The sequence below is a fragment of the Lontra canadensis genome, unplaced genomic scaffold (assembly GCF_010015895.1).
Source record: "Lontra canadensis isolate GAN:19392208 unplaced genomic scaffold, GSC_riverotter_1.0 scaffold135, whole genome shotgun sequence".
Lineage (NCBI taxonomy): Eukaryota > Metazoa > Chordata > Mammalia > Carnivora > Mustelidae > Lontra > Lontra canadensis.
In genome coordinates, this window is record NW_022631129.1 from 3,836,643 (window position 1) to 3,853,919 (window position 17,277).

At 38.0% G+C, this 17,277-nt stretch overlaps 1 protein-coding gene across 1 annotated transcript in view; it reads right to left on the minus strand.

The window, feature by feature from the left end:
• Window positions 1-3,628: 3,628 nt before the first annotated feature.
• LOC116858339 overlaps window positions 3,629-17,277 on the minus strand; it is a 38,119-nt gene continuing 24,470 nt past the window's right edge. Inside the window, exon 3 of the mRNA XM_032843090.1 lies at window positions 3,629-4,952. Within this exon, the coding sequence (XP_032698981.1) occupies window positions 3,795-4,835 (1,041 nt within the window). The 5' untranslated portion in view covers window positions 4,836-4,952 and the 3' untranslated portion in view covers window positions 3,629-3,794. The remainder of the gene's footprint in view (window positions 4,953-17,277) is intronic.

The following is a 17,277-nucleotide window of genomic DNA, read 5'->3' on the forward strand; positions in this document are numbered from 1 at the left end:
ATGCTTAGCGAAATAAGTCAATCATAGAAAGACAACTATCATATGATCTCCCTGATATGAGGAAGTGGAGATGCAACATGGGGGGTTAAGGGGGTAGTAGAAGAATAAATGAAACAAGATGGGATTGGTAGGGAGACAAACCATAAGTGACCCTTAATTTCACAAAGCAAACTGAGGGTTGCTGGTGGGAGGGGGGTTGGGAGAGGGCGGTGGGGTTGTGGACATTGGGGAGGGTGTGTGCTATGGTGAGTGCTGTGAATTGTGTAAACCTGATGATTTACAGACCTGTACCCCTGAGGCTAATAATACATTATATGTTAATTTAAAAAAAAAACTTAAAAAAAAAAGGAAAAGTTTTAACTCAATCTTACCGGATAGGTAGGTATATACTAGGCAGATAAGTGGAGGGTGTTCAATATGCCTCACTGTGAGACATAAAAGGATCAAGTTGGGGTTGGAAAGGACAATGATAGGTCAGATCATGGAGGGCCTTGTAGACAATACAATACCAAACACTTGGGACTTTATTTTGCAGACATTAAGAAGCAAAGATAATCAGTTTTGCATTCTATATCTATTTTATAATATAAACTGGAAGAGCATAAGTGCCATGTGGTTTTTGTAGTTAGGAGACTGTTGACTTAATGCTAGAAATGCATATAAGAGCTACGAAGAGAAGGGAAGGAACAATCTAAGACATGTTAGGGACTGGAACCAGGTGACTGATTAGATATTCTTGCATGGGACAGAGAGGAGTCAGAAAAACTACCACATTTCTGGTTTGGGTAACTGGGTAGATACTGGGGCTATTGGGTCTAAACAGAAGGTGAGCAGATTTTGGAGGGAAATCTAGTACAGTTGGGTTTAGCTGTTTTAGTCGAAGTATCTGAAAGATGCAAGTGAAGCTTCCGAGAGAGAGAGAGCGAGAAATATGTTTCTAAAGAAAAGCATGCACAGAAGATAAAAATGTTGCCTCTTCAGCATATAGGTCATATAGGCCATAGGTAAACCCATAAGTAGGAACCAGGGAAAGGGAATAAAGGGAAGGAAGAAGAATATGGTCAGTATCATGTTAAAATGGTAGCTTTTGAGTTACACATTGAACTTTCAATAAAGGAAAATTGTTGATGTTGATGTTGTTTTTGTTAGTTTGCTCATTTTTATTTGTGCTCCACTAGAAACCAAGCCCAATAAAGTCCGTGATTTTGTCTTATTCATGGCTGTGCCCCAAGTACCAGCTACACAGCAATCTGGGTGTCTCAGAAATGCCTTTTCATCTTCACTGCTGTAATTTAGCACACCACTGACTGACACCCTCCCATTGACTGCAACTCCTCTTGGAGCTTTTAAGAAGGGTATATATGTGCATCACATGAAGATAAATCAGCTAAGTGAAAGTATTTCAAAACTTTGAAATGTGATCTATAAATTCTGAAGTCAATTACATCAATTATCTACCTTTCAGGACCTATCACCACCTGATACTGCTGGGTTTGATCTACTTCTCAGTGCACCCTAAAGGAGACAGTGATGATATAAAATCTGTTACTTGAGTCAAATAAGAAGGTAGACTTGTTCCAGAGATAACACCAAGGACAAGAACATAACCTTCACGTGCTTCAAACTGAGATTGAGACTATCCCAGCTCACCACAACTAGACAGTGTAAACTTGGGCCTGTGAAATGGAAGTATTTTACCTAAAAATGCATTTCAAAATTGCATCCATTATGCTTGCACTCTGTGAATGCAATCCAATGCAGTGAAAATGCCATTTGACTTCAATATGTATTATTAATGGGGCTGACATCTTTTTCAAATTTAAATTGGGTTCTCCAAAATGTTCATCATAATTCTATAGTGCCTATCACAATGAATTTTTTCATTTGCTTAATTACTGCCTAACTTCCTTCCTAAATTGTAAACTCCAGGAGAATAGGAACATGTCTATTTTCTTTACCTTAATGTCCAGTACATAACTATTGAAGGAGTATATGAATGAATGAAATTATACTTGCAAAGCTGAAGGGCCTGATTTGTCATCTGGACTTCCAGTTCTCTATAGAAACTACCAGTAAAAGGTAATGTAAGAATTGTTCCTGAATGTGAAGAAGGACCTTGGAACTTTTCTGCCATTCTGGTGCCTCTCACAGTTTCTTTCCACTGTTCAGGGACAGCACAACCCTTATGAATATAGCTGGTTTGTGAAAGCAGTAAGAGTAAAACCAGTTTGTTTTCCATATATTCCTAAAAATGTGGTGAGTAAATAAATCACATTTTCCTAAGTGACTTTAAAGAGAGCTGCTTTATTCCTCCCTACCCCAGTTCTCCACCTAGCCTCCCACTTCAAAATCACTCTTGTAATCACATGATTTATTTAAAGGTGGCTTTTTGTTTCTGGTAACCATTTGTGTGTTTCCAATGCTTCTACTCAAATAACCCACAGAGGAAATTAATAAAATTTGCATTGAACCCAAATGAAGTGGAAACAATTATTTGGGACAGCATAGACTACTGCAATATGTGACAGGAGTATCCTCTACCTGCAAATGGGACTCATGTCAGCCATCTGATTTTCACAGGTGACACTAAACCTGTGATGAAAGAGCCATGTGCTTTCATTAATTCCATATTCTTAGGTTACTTTGCTGTCATCGTGGGACTTAAATATTAAGGAAATATACAGAAATAATATTTAAAGAAAAACCATTGTTTATTTAAGTATAAAATTACCATCATATATAGTTATTTCATTATCACCTAATTGAGAATAAAAAGATTTTTACTGCCTTATGTTACTTCAGAAAAAAGTCTGAAATATTAACTTATCAATGGAAAGTCCACTGGAGGGACAAAAGACTGAAGATGTTTTATTTTTCTCAAGGGCAGCCATCTGATACCTGTTTTTGTGATACAAGTCAAAGTAATTGTACTGAGGAAGTGTAGTGGTAAAAGTGACCTAAAAGATCATATTGTCTAACCCTCATATTATAGATGAGGAAACAGGTATCAAATTGTGAAGCACTTTGCCCAAGATTACTCTGGCCATTGCATTTATATAAATAAAGGTAGAAACCAGAACCTCTGCCTCCCACTTCATGATCTTTCCACATTATCACGCCAGTAAACTTCGGCCTGCTTCAGTCAGCAGTGTCTTTGCTTAATGAAATGTAAGGAGACTCCCCATAAGGCTCTCACCTGGGATGAAGGATTGGGGGAGGAAAAGAGAGAAAGAGATTTCTCCTAGTTTTCAAGTCAACTAGTTTTCATTTGTTTTCATTACAAAAAGGTGAGAAATTAGAGTCAATTTCCATTCCCACTCACTCTTCATGCCACTGAAAAAGCATATTTGCGAACATTTCCCAAATTATTTTCTTTCACTCTCTTTTTACAGTAAAGCAATATTAGCAAAGAGTTTCCCAGGATCACTTTCCTCTTAGATATTACTCCTCAAGAAGTGTTTGGTGTGGAGATAAAACCTGCTGTGGAACGTTCAAGATGCCCTGGTCCCAGCACAGCCTGTGCTCTCTGCTTATCTTTGTGTCTTCATAATTCAAGGTGTGCAGAGCCAGTCATGACCTTTGTCCACTTTCTTACTGTTAAATCCTGCCTTGATTGTCATGTTTTTATAGAAGAATTTGAAAAAAAGCCTTTTCTCCCTGAGTTCAGCAGCAGTTTGAGGTCAGGGGTAATGTTTTCTTTGTTAAATATTAAGAAATTGTTGCTGAATGATAAATGGGTAGAGAGGGGAAGAGTACCTTAGGGAAAAAAAAGTGTTCTTGGTGATGGAATTGCTTCAGATTTGTTTTCTGATCTCTTCAAGAATGATTTTCTGCTCTCTTCCTACCGCATGTGTTCTGATTACTGGAGCATGCAGTACTCCCTCACTTCCTTTCTCCAAGGGACTGTTGGGAGAGTAATCTTGAAAGAGAAAATGTGTGGGCTGTGGAAGACCTTGGATTCTGTCCTCCAGATATGTAGTTCTTTCATTTATGAGAAACTTTTGCCTCAGGAAGGCTTGAATCTGGGTCAGCAGTGCTGGGTCCATTTGCACGCTTTCTGAGCCATGGGGGTTTTTCCTGGGTCTTGGCATTTTCTTTTTGGGGTGTTCCACACTTCTGTCTCCATACACTATATATTTAAGAAGTTTGCCTTTCGATTTCCTGTCAGTGCCTGAATCTTGGAGATGGCTCTGCACAATGCTTGTTGGCCTGCTGGAAAAGTCCCCTGTAATTCCTTCTCTGTCCAGCAGTGACTTGCTATCTACAGGAAGCTTTTTCTGTTTTTCTTCCTGCTGTGGGCTCTTCAGAGACTCCAAAGATAAAACCAAAGCTGGCTTGCCCTCCTCTCTGGAAGGAGACCTCTTGATTTTTACAGTGGTCTTTTCATTCTCTGTCTTAGAGTTTGCCCTTAAAGTTGCCCTGGAAGCTGGTCGGGCCTCCACCTTCTTCAGCAGACTACTACTGAGGGATGGGTAGAGCCTATTCTTATCCAGGCTGAGTCTGAAAATCATCGTGTCCTTCTCCCACCCTCTCCTATTCTGGACTATTGCCTTCACTGCTGCCTCACTCTCATCCACCATGGTGGAGGTGTAGTTGGACAACAAGCTCTTGGAAGTGAGGTGTTTGACCAGGTCCTTGTTGCCTAGCAACCGGGCATGTGCCAGCTCTGACCTTCGGAGCTTCAAGTGGCATTGTTTATAAAAGGCTTTCTGCTCCATTAGCCAGGCATTAGCTTCATATTTCTTCATGGACTCCAGAAAATTGAGTTTCTTTTTCAACAAGTTTTCTTCTTTCCAGTTGAAGGACAGAATTGAGTAGGACTTCTCTGTTTCCATAAGCTTTACGTTCTCTCCAAATGTGGAATAGTGTCTGTTTCCCTGATTACTGATGCTGTCCAACAAGTTCTGACAGTTTCTCTTCTGGTGGTTTCTCCACAAGATGCCCAGTTGGACCTGGGGATCAGACATTTCTCTTCCTACCTGGGACACGGCCTCCAGTATTCTGTCAGCAGACCCGTGAGGGTGCTTAGTTACATGTGGGCACTATGATCAAAAGGTTCTATTCCGGGCTTCAGTGTTTGTTGTTAAGAACTCTATGGGTCATCAGGGCACAAGTCCTTCTCCCAAGAACAGAGGTCCTGGGAAACATATTCACTGGCCTGTTTACTGCAAACTCAGCTTCTACCTAAGAACTGTCCCTTTTCCAAGGGGAAGGGGGTTTGAAGGCCATCTATCCTGTCTCTGTGTGACTGGAATGAATTTGCAGGGGCAGGGCTGAAAGGTCCATGTATTTACTTTTTAGTAACTTACAGGTGTTAGAAATTTCTTAAATTTAGTTCCTTCTATCTCCCTGGCAGGAGATAATAGGGAAAGTTATTTATTTATTATTGTTTTTAATTATGTTTTATTATGTTAATCACCATACAGCATGTCATTAGTTTTGGATGTAGTGTTACAAGATAAGGAAGTTTTTAATAAGATTATTAAAAAGATAATGAGATTTAGAAGTATAATCTAATAGGAGAATGTTTATGTAGGTGATTGAAAAAGTTACTTTATATAGTTTTATTATGTGAACCTCTCAAGGATGAAATTGGTCAGTTGCTTGAAATTGGACCCCTTCATTATTTGTGATATGTAAGAACTTTATCCAAAGATGAGACCTTCCAAAAGCCAAGAAAAAAGAAAAGAGAGTTATGGGAGAGGTGGAGAAAGAGGAAGAAGAGAAGAGATAAATGAGGATCCTCTTGTTGAAGGCACATCAACTGTTAACAATATGTTTCTGGAATCTGAGCTCAAAGGATGTGGCTCTAACTAGATGTCAGACCTTCTCTAGACAGCCTCAGACAGGGTAACACCAGGGAGTGCCACAGAAGCCCCCAGATAGTGCTGGTGCTAGCCTGCAGAAGCCCTAAATTTTTAACCCTGGTTCTTATCCTTCAAACTGTAGCCCCACTTACATAAGCACCTTAAGTAAGCTGCTACATTTGTTCTATCAGGAATTTAGTGTATTTGCGACCCAGCCACTTTGTAACTCAAGACTGTTAGTTGTAAAGTTTTTCTTCCTCTCTTCCCTCCCTCCCTTCCTCCTTTCCTTTCTTCCTCTTCATTTTTTTTTAACAACTAAGCTTTTAACAATTATAATATTCCTTTTCTTAGGGTCCATAGAGTGTTGCCCATATAGTATGTAAATCACCCGTTCCCATCTTTTTTTTTTCCTTGCCTTTCTTGCTTCTGTTTTCCAGTCCATTCTCAATTCTCCTCAAGAAAACAGACTCCAACTTTGTTTTTAAAAATATTGAATTCCTAAAATAGCACTGAGTCTGCCTTTAGCCCACTAAACCTTCTTGCAATCTTAGATTTTCCTGTTGGTTCTCCTTCCTTAATAGTTACTGTTTTGCCAAGCCCTACTGGGTAAAAACACAAAACTTTGACAGCTCCATCCACAAACCTGGACCTTATCCTTGGCTTACATTTAGAGTAAAAGAGGTATATCAGTAAAATGAAATGTATAAAAATGGCTTTTCAATTAGAAAATATTATATAAATCTAAGTGAGTTTTAATAAATCCAGACTGTCCCCAAACATCCAAGCCACCCTTCCTCTCTGAATGGCTGTGTGTAGTTTGGAGGGCTGACCCCTGTGCCAGCTCCAGGGATAAGAAGATTTGTCTAAGCCTATCAGGGTAATGCAAAACCTGCCTTGCCATGGTTGATTGGTTTGAATCTCAGCTGGCCAAAACCACTGTGAACCTGTTAGACATGACAGGATGTTTTACTATGGGTTGGGGGAAAGTATGCTTGCTCTTTTTTTTTTCTCCCTTAAGATTTATTTATTTATTTGAGAGAGAAAGAGAGGTGAGGGTGGGAGTAGAAAGAGAGGGAGAGAGAATTTTAAACAGATGCCCAGCTGAGTGCAGAGTCAAAAGAGGCGGTCCATCTCATGATTCTGATATCATAACCTGAGACAAAAATCAGGAGTTGGACACTTAACTGACTGAGCCACACAGGCACTTCTAAGTATGCTTGCTCTTATATGAGTTTTGGGAAGAAACTCTACCTAAACAAGGAAACTTGTTTCTCTAGTTGCTCTTGGCTCCAGTTTTTATTAACAGTCTTCCTACAATCAAGGGCACCTAGCCTTCAGATAATGCTAACCCATGGATAGCTGTTGGAGGGACAGAACACAGATTTTAAATCATGTGGTTGAGGCATATCATCCAGTCATCCTAGAAGTCTTCAGGTAACAGTATCTTCACTGATAAACTCCTGTTACTGACTTAAGAAAATTTTACTTCTTAGCAAAGTACCAGAATTACTGTGAAGGCTAAATAAGTGGCTTTGTAAAAATTATGTTGATCACTGCAATGTATAGCAGGATCCCTCTTTGACCTCATCAACCTTAAATAGCAGCATAACCATCATAATGACTTGGGCAGTTGGGTTGTCTTATTGCAACTGGTGAAGGGGCTCAATTTACTCGTTACACATTTGTTGGCTGTCTTTCCTTGCCTCCTCACAGTGGTTTCCCCTAGTCTGAGCCTCTATAGGTCAAGTCAGAAATACTAGTTTGTTCTACAGTCAACAGAGCCCAGCCCAGCACTTTAAAACATCCAAGGACAATCTCTAAAAATTCAACAATGCAGCATTAACCAAACGGAATAGATGCTAGATGTAAACAACCATTGCAGCAGAAAATCCATAAGCCCCTGAAACACTGCCTTTAATTATAGATGTGTCCATAACTATTAATGTGTCCATATAATAGAACAATTTTACCACTGTAAGTGATCTTAGTATATTAGTATAACACATTATACTAATTATTATTATTTGAGGATTAGCTGTGCAATGATTTGCGGATTATTTGAGGATTAGCTGTGCAATGATTTGCTGATGTTGGAAAAGAGAGGAAGGGGCCAAAAAGCCCTTGGTGGAGGTGAGCTCCACCAAAATGTCGAACAACACCAAATTCTATATGAATAACCAATAGCACTGTCCCACTGATTATAGTGGTGACATGGCACCAATGTTTGTGATTTTATTCTACAGTCATAGGATTATTATCTCAGATAATCAGGTCACCATACCGTTAAAGGTCCATTAAATAAACATTAAGAAATTACAGTTTAGTTCAGTGACTATAGACTATAGCTTAATCTCTTGTTGATGCTTTCTTAAATAACATGTTAGCTATGTTGGGAAACTCAAAGACATCTCCAGCTCTTTGTTTCTGACCCTCCCAATCTAGTTATTCCTCTAGTCATATATATATATATATATATATATATATATATATATATATATATATTCTGATAAATGTCCTTAATATCACCTCTGCTCTTTGGCTACCACTTCAGTTATCATCACATAGACTAAGGAGCCTTTGTGACCCTTCAATCTTTTATCCTGTTTCTGGAACCTAGGATCTAAGTTCCACAGTGTATTCACCCTTGATATTTTACCTCCCTGTAGAATTTGGAAATATGGAAATAAGATTACTTTAACAAGGCAGGATTCCAAAACGTATAACATGACACAATACCATGACAATTCTTGTGAAGACCTGTATCAATGAAAAGGATTGATCAGCCACAGAAATCTCTACAGAAAGACCAAAAAAGGCTAGCCCTGGAGGAGTCAATGGCCAAGAGGACAAGCTCTTAGCTCTGAAGGACATAGGCCATCAATGCAGGGAGTATATGCTTATAAAGAACTGTTATCTTGCATTAATAATACCTGATGACATCAACTACTAGGATCTTCTGACTCACTCTTTATACTATAGCTTCTTCAGTCTGGGGTGTGTTTAACATGAGTTCCAATCCTCTGGAAACTGAGAACTTCATTATGGGTTAATCCTCACTTTGTTCAGCCTCTGAGATTACAGAATGTAAAAGTAGGAAAGGCTTCCAGGGGTCATAAAGCTGAAATGATGAAGGGTCTGGAGGCCCAAAAGGATACGGGACTTGCCAAGTTTTCACATAGAGCTAGATCTAGGGGTTGAACCCAGTACTCTGTACCCAGGACTGTCTACTATACTCGGTTGCTCTGCTTCTCACCTGGTTGAGGAGATAGCTCGTGAAGCGCAAGGCTACGCAGTGCTCTTTGTGGACAAAAAGGCAGAGCTCCCATGTCCCCTTCATTCAAACTGAATGGGCATGTTATTCTCTCCCCTCACCATCTGCACAGGTGCTGCCTTCTTTTTTTTTTTTTTTTTTTTTTTTTTAAAGATTTTATTTATTTATTTGACAGAGAGATCACAAGCAGGCAGAGAGGCAGGCAGAGAGAGGAGGAAGCAGGCTCCCTGCTGAGCAGAGAGCCCCATGCGGGGCTCGATCCCAGGACTCCGAGATCATGACCTGAGCCGAAGGCAGCGGCTTAACCCACTGAGCCACCCAGGCGCCCCAGGTGCTGCCTTCTTTAGAGGGGAATGGGCTTCTCCCCTGCGACTCCATCTCTTGATGGGCAAGCGAAGCAGAAAGCCCTTGCTTTCAATCCACTTTTAGAGCATAAGCCAAATCAAAGATCATTTTAAAACCATTTCAAAGACACAGGCAAGCCCTGTGTCTGAGGCTCCAAATGGGACCTGCAGCGGTGCACAGGCCAAGATGAAAGTGTCATTGCTTATGGGGCTCTCTTCTCACAAGGTACACCGAGACCCCCTTAGACTTCTGACCGGAGTTAGGATACCTACATCTATTCTCCTCAATGCACCTGGGCAGCTCTTCCTAGCAGCAGATAGTTTTCTTTGAACCCATGTTAAGTGTAACCACCAATGTTTCAAATTCTAGGTAACCTACTGAAAAACAACTTTGAGAATAAAATAGTCCTGTCACACAAGCTGGGAATCACCACCCATATCTAAAACTTAAGTAACCCTTCACAACCCTATCAAGTTGTGAAAAACTTGTTCTGATGAGAGAGACACTTTGTAAAATTATTGATTTTCTCACACCAAACTGCTTTTGATGTCTTTTGACCTAACAGGCATACTGATTACATACAACTATTAGGAACTTTTGGTAGGTAACAGTAGGTTCCTATTTGGCAAGGAAAGTGTGTAAGAGTTAGCTATGTCCCTTTACTTTGTTAGCAGTTTATAAAAAGAGCCAGTGTCAGAACAAATTTTGCCATAGACATTAATTAAAACACACTTCTTCCCAAGCACACACAGGAGTGTCCATACAAGAGTTACTGTAAAACCCCATGCTCTCAAGATTTGCAAACTTTACATAAAAGTTTGTGTGAATCATTATAATCATTATAAGTGATTCAGAGAGAGGCTTTGCCACATGGCAAGGCAGATAACTTCTGATCCATGGAGAGGGTCTCTAAAGTATTTTAGTCAGGATACATATCTTGAATATCCACAATTTTACCAATGCAAGCCAATTTTCATATCATACTAATTAGCAAAACACCATTTTTTAACCAATAAAAAGCCATTACTAACATTTATTACGGCCCTGGCAAAGCTTCTGGTGTACACTGGATATAAAATCACTGAACTATGTATAGTTAGTTGCTTCTTATAGACCATTGCCTTTGAACATACAGTCAGCTGACTACTTGGAGATAAATTTCTGGGTGAATCCTAGAAGCACCCAGGGTGAAAGACCAAAAGAAACACAGATAATTTTAAGCTTTTTATGCTGTAGTATTTTTATAACAGCTTTCTTAAGATATAATTAGTATACCATACAACTCACCCATTTAAAATATACAGTGGGTTTTAGTATGTTCAGAGTTTTACATTCACCATCACATCAATTTCAGAACATTTTTATCACCTCAAAGAGAGACTCTGTACTCATTGGTTGTCACTCTCCATTAGCTTTTAACTGTCTCAGCCCTAGGTTATCTATTTTTTGTCTCTATGGATATGCTTATTCTGGACATTTCATATAGATGGAATTATAATATATGGCCTTTTCTGTTTAGCTTCTTTCATTTAGCATAATGTTTTCAAGGTTTATTCTGGTAGTGTATGTCAGTTCTTTACTTATTTTTATTACTGAATAATAGTCTATTATATGGATATACTACAACTTGCTTATTCATTCATCAATAAATGGACATTTAGGTGTTTTATACTAACTTGCTACTATGAATAATGTTGCTATGAACTTTAGAGTTCATATTTTGGGTTGACATATGCTTTAATTTCCCTGGAATATATACCTAGGAGTGGATTGTATATCATAAGATAACTGTTTAGCCTTTAATAGAACTGCCAGTCATTTTCCAAAGTGCTGCACCATTTCAGATTCCCACCAGTGATATGTGAATGTCTGATTTCTCCATGTCCTCATCAATATGTTATTATCTGCCTTTTTGACAATAGCAGACTCAAGTGGTATCTCATGGCTTCAATTTAAATTTCTGTGATGCCTAATAATATCAAGCATCTTTTTTTAAGTACTCATTTTTCATTCGTATAAAAAATGATGTTAGAATTAGCACACAAGGACAATAAAAACACTTATTATAATGGTATTTCATATGTTCAAAAGTAAAGACATGACTGATATTTTTAAAGGACTCAAATGAAATTCTACAGATTAAGACAATAATGTTTGAAATGAAAAATCCACTGAATGTGGTAAACAGCATATAGAGATTACAAAATAAAATATTAATAAACTTGAAGTTGTAGCAGTAGAAACTATCCAAAATGAAACAGAAAAAAAAATCCCTGAAATAACTTCAACCAGCCTAATATGGGTGGATGTAAATTAGAGTTCCCTAAGGACAGGAAAGGCAAAGGAAAAATTAAAAATAAATGTATTTAAACATATAATAGCCAAAGATTTCCAGATTTGACTTAACCCCTAAGTTCACAGAATCAAAAATACCACTTAATTCTAAGTACAAGAAGAAAACAATACCAAAACATATAATAATGAGATGGCTCAAAAACAGTGATAAAGAAAAAAAAAAAGTATACATAGCTTCCAGGCAGAAGGAGTAGATACCAAGTGGGAATATGGATACACAAAGAAATGAAGAGTATCAAAACTGGTAACTATCTGAGTAAGTAAGATTTTTTTCTTATTTAAATATCTCTAAAAATACCTGACTTTTCAAACATAAATGACATATTGTGGGATTTATAAAATAGGCATAAATCAAATTGTGTAAATTATAGACTAAAGGCAAGAGAGAAGCAATAGAATATAGTATTATAAGATTCTTAAACTATACAGGTTCTTAAACTCTATAGATATTATATAGGTATAATATTACTTGAAGTTAGACTGTGGTAAAGATGCATACTATAAATCCTAAAGCAACCACTAAATTAACAAAGCAGAGTTGTAACTAATAAACCAGCAATGGACATAAAATAAAGTTATATAGGTCCTTTATTATGAGTTGAATTGTGTCCCCTAAAAGGATATGTTGAAGTCTTAATCCCTGACAACTGTGACTATGGCCATTTTTGGAAATAAGATCTTTGCAGATATAATCAAATTAAGATGTAATCATTAAATTGGGTCTGAGTTCAATATGGCTGGTGTCCTTATTAGAAGAAAACAGAGACATGTATGGAGAAGTTGGCCATGTGATGATGAAGGCAAAGATTGGAGAAATGCATCTAAAATACAAAGAATGCCATGGATTCCTGAAAAACATCACAAGCTGGAAGAGACAAGGAAGGATTCTCTCCTACAGATTTCAGAGAGAATATGACTTTGCTGACATTTTTATTTCAGATGACTAGCCTCCAAAATTGAGACAATGAATTTCTGTTCTTTTGAGCTATTCTGTTTGTAGCACTTCATTACAGTAGCCGTAGGAAACTAATACAAAACTCAAAAAAAAAAAAAAAAGCAGAAAAGGGGAAAATAACCTGAGAAAATTAGAAACAAAATGATAGGATACTAGACTTAATATTAGACATAACAATAATCTTATTAAATGTAAATCATATAAAACTTTAATGAAAGAGAGAATATCAGATTAGATTACAAAAAACAATTTAAAAAAACTTAACCATAGGGGTGCCTGGGTGGCTCAGTGGGTTAAAGCCTCTGCCTTTGGCTCAGGTCATGGTCTTGGGGTCCTGGGATCAGGCCCTGCATTGGGCTCCCTGCTCAGCAGGGAGTCTGCTTCCTCCTCTCTCTCTCCCTGCCTCTTTGCCTACTTGTGATCTCTGTCTGTCAAATAAATAAACTTAACCATATACATTCTGCAGGAAATGCATTTTAAATCCAAAGACATGAATAGGTTAAAGATTCATAGCAGCAATGTTCTCAATAACCAAACTGTGGAAGGAGCCAAGATGTCCTTCAACAGAGGAATGGATAAAGAAGATATGATTCATGGCCACGGTCGCCAAACTGTGGAAAGAACCAAGATGCCCGTCAACGGACGAATGGATAAGGAAGATGTGGTCCATATACACTATGGAGTATTATGCCTCCATCAGAAAAGATGAATACCCAACTTGTGTAGCAGCATGGACGGGACTGGAAGAGATTATGCTGAGTGAAATAAGTCAAGCAGAGAGGGTCAACTATCATATGGTTTCACTTATTTGTGGAGCATAACAAATAGCATGGAGGACAAGGGGAGTTAGAGAGGAGAAGGGAGTTGGGGGAAATTGGAAGGGGAGGTGAACCATGAGAGACTATGGACTCTGAAAAACAATCTGAGGGCTTTGAAGGGGTGGGGGTGGGAGGTTGGGGTAACCAGATGGTGGGTGTTAGAGAGGGCACGGATTGCATGGAGCACTGGGTGTGGTGCAAAAACAATAAATACTGTTATGCTGAAAATAAAAATAAATAACATTAAATTTAAGAAAAAGAAGATATGGTTCATATATATATAATGGAATATTACTTGGCCATAAGAAAGGATGAATATCCATCTTTGCGTTGATATAGATGGAACTGAAGGGAATTGTGTTAAGTGAGATAAGTCAAGCAGAGAAAGACAATTATCATATGGTTTCACTCACATCTGGAACATAAGGAATAGCTGGGAGGACCATAGGGGAAGGGAGGGAAAACTGAATGGGAAGAAATCAGAGAGGGAGACAAACCATGAGAGACTCTGGACTCTGGGAAACAAACTGAGAGTTACAGAAAGGAGGGTTTGGGGTCATGGGGTGGCTGGGTAGTGGGCAGTAAGGAGAACACATGTTGTGTGATGAGCACTGGGTGTTATATGCAACTTATGAATCATTGAACACTACATTGGAAACTAATGATGTACTAATTGTACTATTGGCTAATTGAATATAATAAAAAATAGTTTAACAGTAAAAATATGGAAACAGATATACCATGCTAACACTAATCAAAGAAATCTGAGATGACTACATTAATACCCACAAAGTATGTTTCAGAGCAAAGAATATTAGTAGTGATAATAAAGTTTACTCCAGAATTATAAAGGAACCGATTTGACATAGCCATAATGATCTGAAGTATTTGTTCACCTAGTTGACCTTTGAAAGTCTTGAAGTGAATATTGATAGAAATGCAAGGAAAAGAAAAATCCAAAATTAAAGTCAGAAATTTTAATAAATCTCTTTCAATTATTGATAGGGTAAATGGGCATAAGATCAACAAGGTTATAAAAGACATAAATAACTATCAATCACTTAGATTTAAGTGACATTTCCAGAATACTCTGTACAACAGCAGCAGAAATACACATAATTTTCAAGTGCACATGGAATGTTTGTCAAGATAAATTATATTTTGGGCCATAAAATAAGTATAAATATATCAAATATAATAAATACATAATCATGACAGCAAAATGGTGGACTAGGAAGCTCTAAACTGTGGTTTTCTCATGAAGACAACAGAAAAGAACAAGAAATTGTCTAAAACAACCTTGTAGGAGTTCTAGAAAACAGATAAAAGTCTATAGCAACCAATCAAATGCCCAATCAAGAAAAGCAAACAAAAAAACCCAATCATGCTCTAAATGGTAGGCAGTTTTATAGGTTTTTTTTTTTTTTTTTTTTTACTTCCACTTGCCCCACTACCTTCTTGGCACAGTATGGTCTTGGTCTGGAGAAGGTGAAACTCAGTTCCTAATGCCCTTCCTGGAGTCAGAGGTTGCAGATCAGAACTTATTTGCAACATTCCTAACTTGCCTGGGGACTCCCTAGAAGACTGATCTCTGTCTTACCTAACTCAGATCTCAGGTAAGAAAATGCAGCAGCCACTGGTAGTGAAAGCTGCAATGGTACTAGAGACATGCAGACAACTGGGGCAAGAGATTATATAGATGGAGACATACAGTAGATCATGCAAGCCCTTGAGGAGAAGCTGAAGTGAGTTGAGACTTTTTGGGAAATTAAGACATTCAAAAGGAGCTCTGTACAGGGGACTTGAGAAAGTCACACACAGCCAGAGTCAAGAGACATGCTTTGGAAAGACCATAAACATTACCTCAGGTGATTCCTAAACTCAGAGCATCTCTAGCTAATCAGAGTACTACTTTGACACAGAAGCAAGCTACAAAGAATTGGAAGCGTGGCTATTTTCACAATTGCCAATTTTCAACAACAACAAAATCTCAAGGCATATATACAGAGAAACAATAAAAACATGGACAATTAAAAAGGAGACAGTAAATTTGGCAGAAACTATCACCAAAGAAGAACACACATTGGACTTACTAGATAAAGATTTTAAGAAAATTCACTTAAATATATTCACATAGCCCAAGGAAGACATAGATAAAAAATAAAGAAATGAAAGAAATCAGGAAAATTAAATATGAGCAAAATGAGAATATCAACAGAGAGAGAAATCACAGAGGGACCAAACAGAAATTCTGGATTCAAAAAATAGAATAACTGAATTGAAAATTTTACTAAGGGTTTCAACAGTTGATTTGAACAGGCAGACCAAAAAAAAAAAAAAAAAAAAAAAGGAAAAAGAAAAGCCTGAATATAAGACAAATTAAATGATCAAGTCAAGGAGCTAAGAGAAAAAGATCAAGGACAAGTGAACAGAGCTTAAAGGACTTGTAAGTCATCAGTATTTAAATCAATATATTCATTATGGGATTCCCAGATGGAAAAGGGAAATATTAATAAGAAATATCTGAAAACTACTGAAACTTGTTGAAAGACATGTATCTATAGAATCCAAGAATCCCAACAAACTCCAAGTAAAATACATTCCGAGAAAGAGACCCACATCAAGACACATTATCATCTGTCAAAAGCCAAAGACAGAATTTTGAAAGCAGCAAGAGAGAAGAAACTCATCATCTACAAAGAATCTTCAATAAGATTATAAGCCAAATTCTTAAAACAAAAATCTTTGTAGCTAGATGGCACTGGGACAATATAGTTAAAAGGCTGAAGGAAGGGCACCTGGGTGGCTCAGTGGGTTAAAGCCTCTGCCTTTAGCTCAGGTCATGATCTCAGGGTCCTGGGATCGAGCCCCGCATCGGGCTCTCTGCTCAGCAGGGAGCCTGCTTCCCTCTCTCTCTTTCTCTGCCTGCCTCTCTGCCTACTTGTGATCTCTCTCTGTCAAATAAATAAATAAAATCTTTAAAAAAAAAGGCTGAAGGAAAATAAATCTGTCAACTAATAATTCTATAACCAGTAAAACTCTCCTTCAAAAATGAAGAAGAAATTCAGACATTCTCAAATAAACAAAAACTGAGGGATTTCATTATCACTAAACTTGTCCTACAAGAATTGCTAAAAGGAGTCTGTTGGGTTGAAATAGGACACAAAACAATAATTCAAAGCTGTATGAAGGTAAAAAAAAAATCTCTGGTGAGGGTAAATACATGAATAAATAAAAAAATGTTTATCCAGAATATTTAAGTCACTCTTTAAAAAAAAAGATTTTTATTTATTTCACAGAAAGAGGAAAAGAGCATGAGTAGGGGGAGCAGCAGGCAGAAGGAGAGGGAGAAACAGGCTCCTCACGAGTGGGGAGCTTGATGCAGAAGGAACTTGATCCCAGGACCCCGGGATCATGACCTGTGCTGAAGGCAGACATTTAACTGAATGAGCCATCCAAACGCCCCTATTTAAGTAACTCTTAACAATTCTACAGTAAAGGGAAGCCTAGGTGGCTCAGTCAGTTAAGCATCTGCCTTTGGCTCAGGTCTGATCCTGCCGTCCTAGGTTTGAGGCCTGCATCAGGCTCCCTGCTCAACAGAATGCCTGCTTCTCCCTCTGCCTATTGCTCCCCCTGCTTATGCTCTCCTTCTCTGACAAACTAAATAAAATCTTTAAGAAAAACAATTCTAAAATGAAGACAACTCAATTGAATAACAGAGTACTT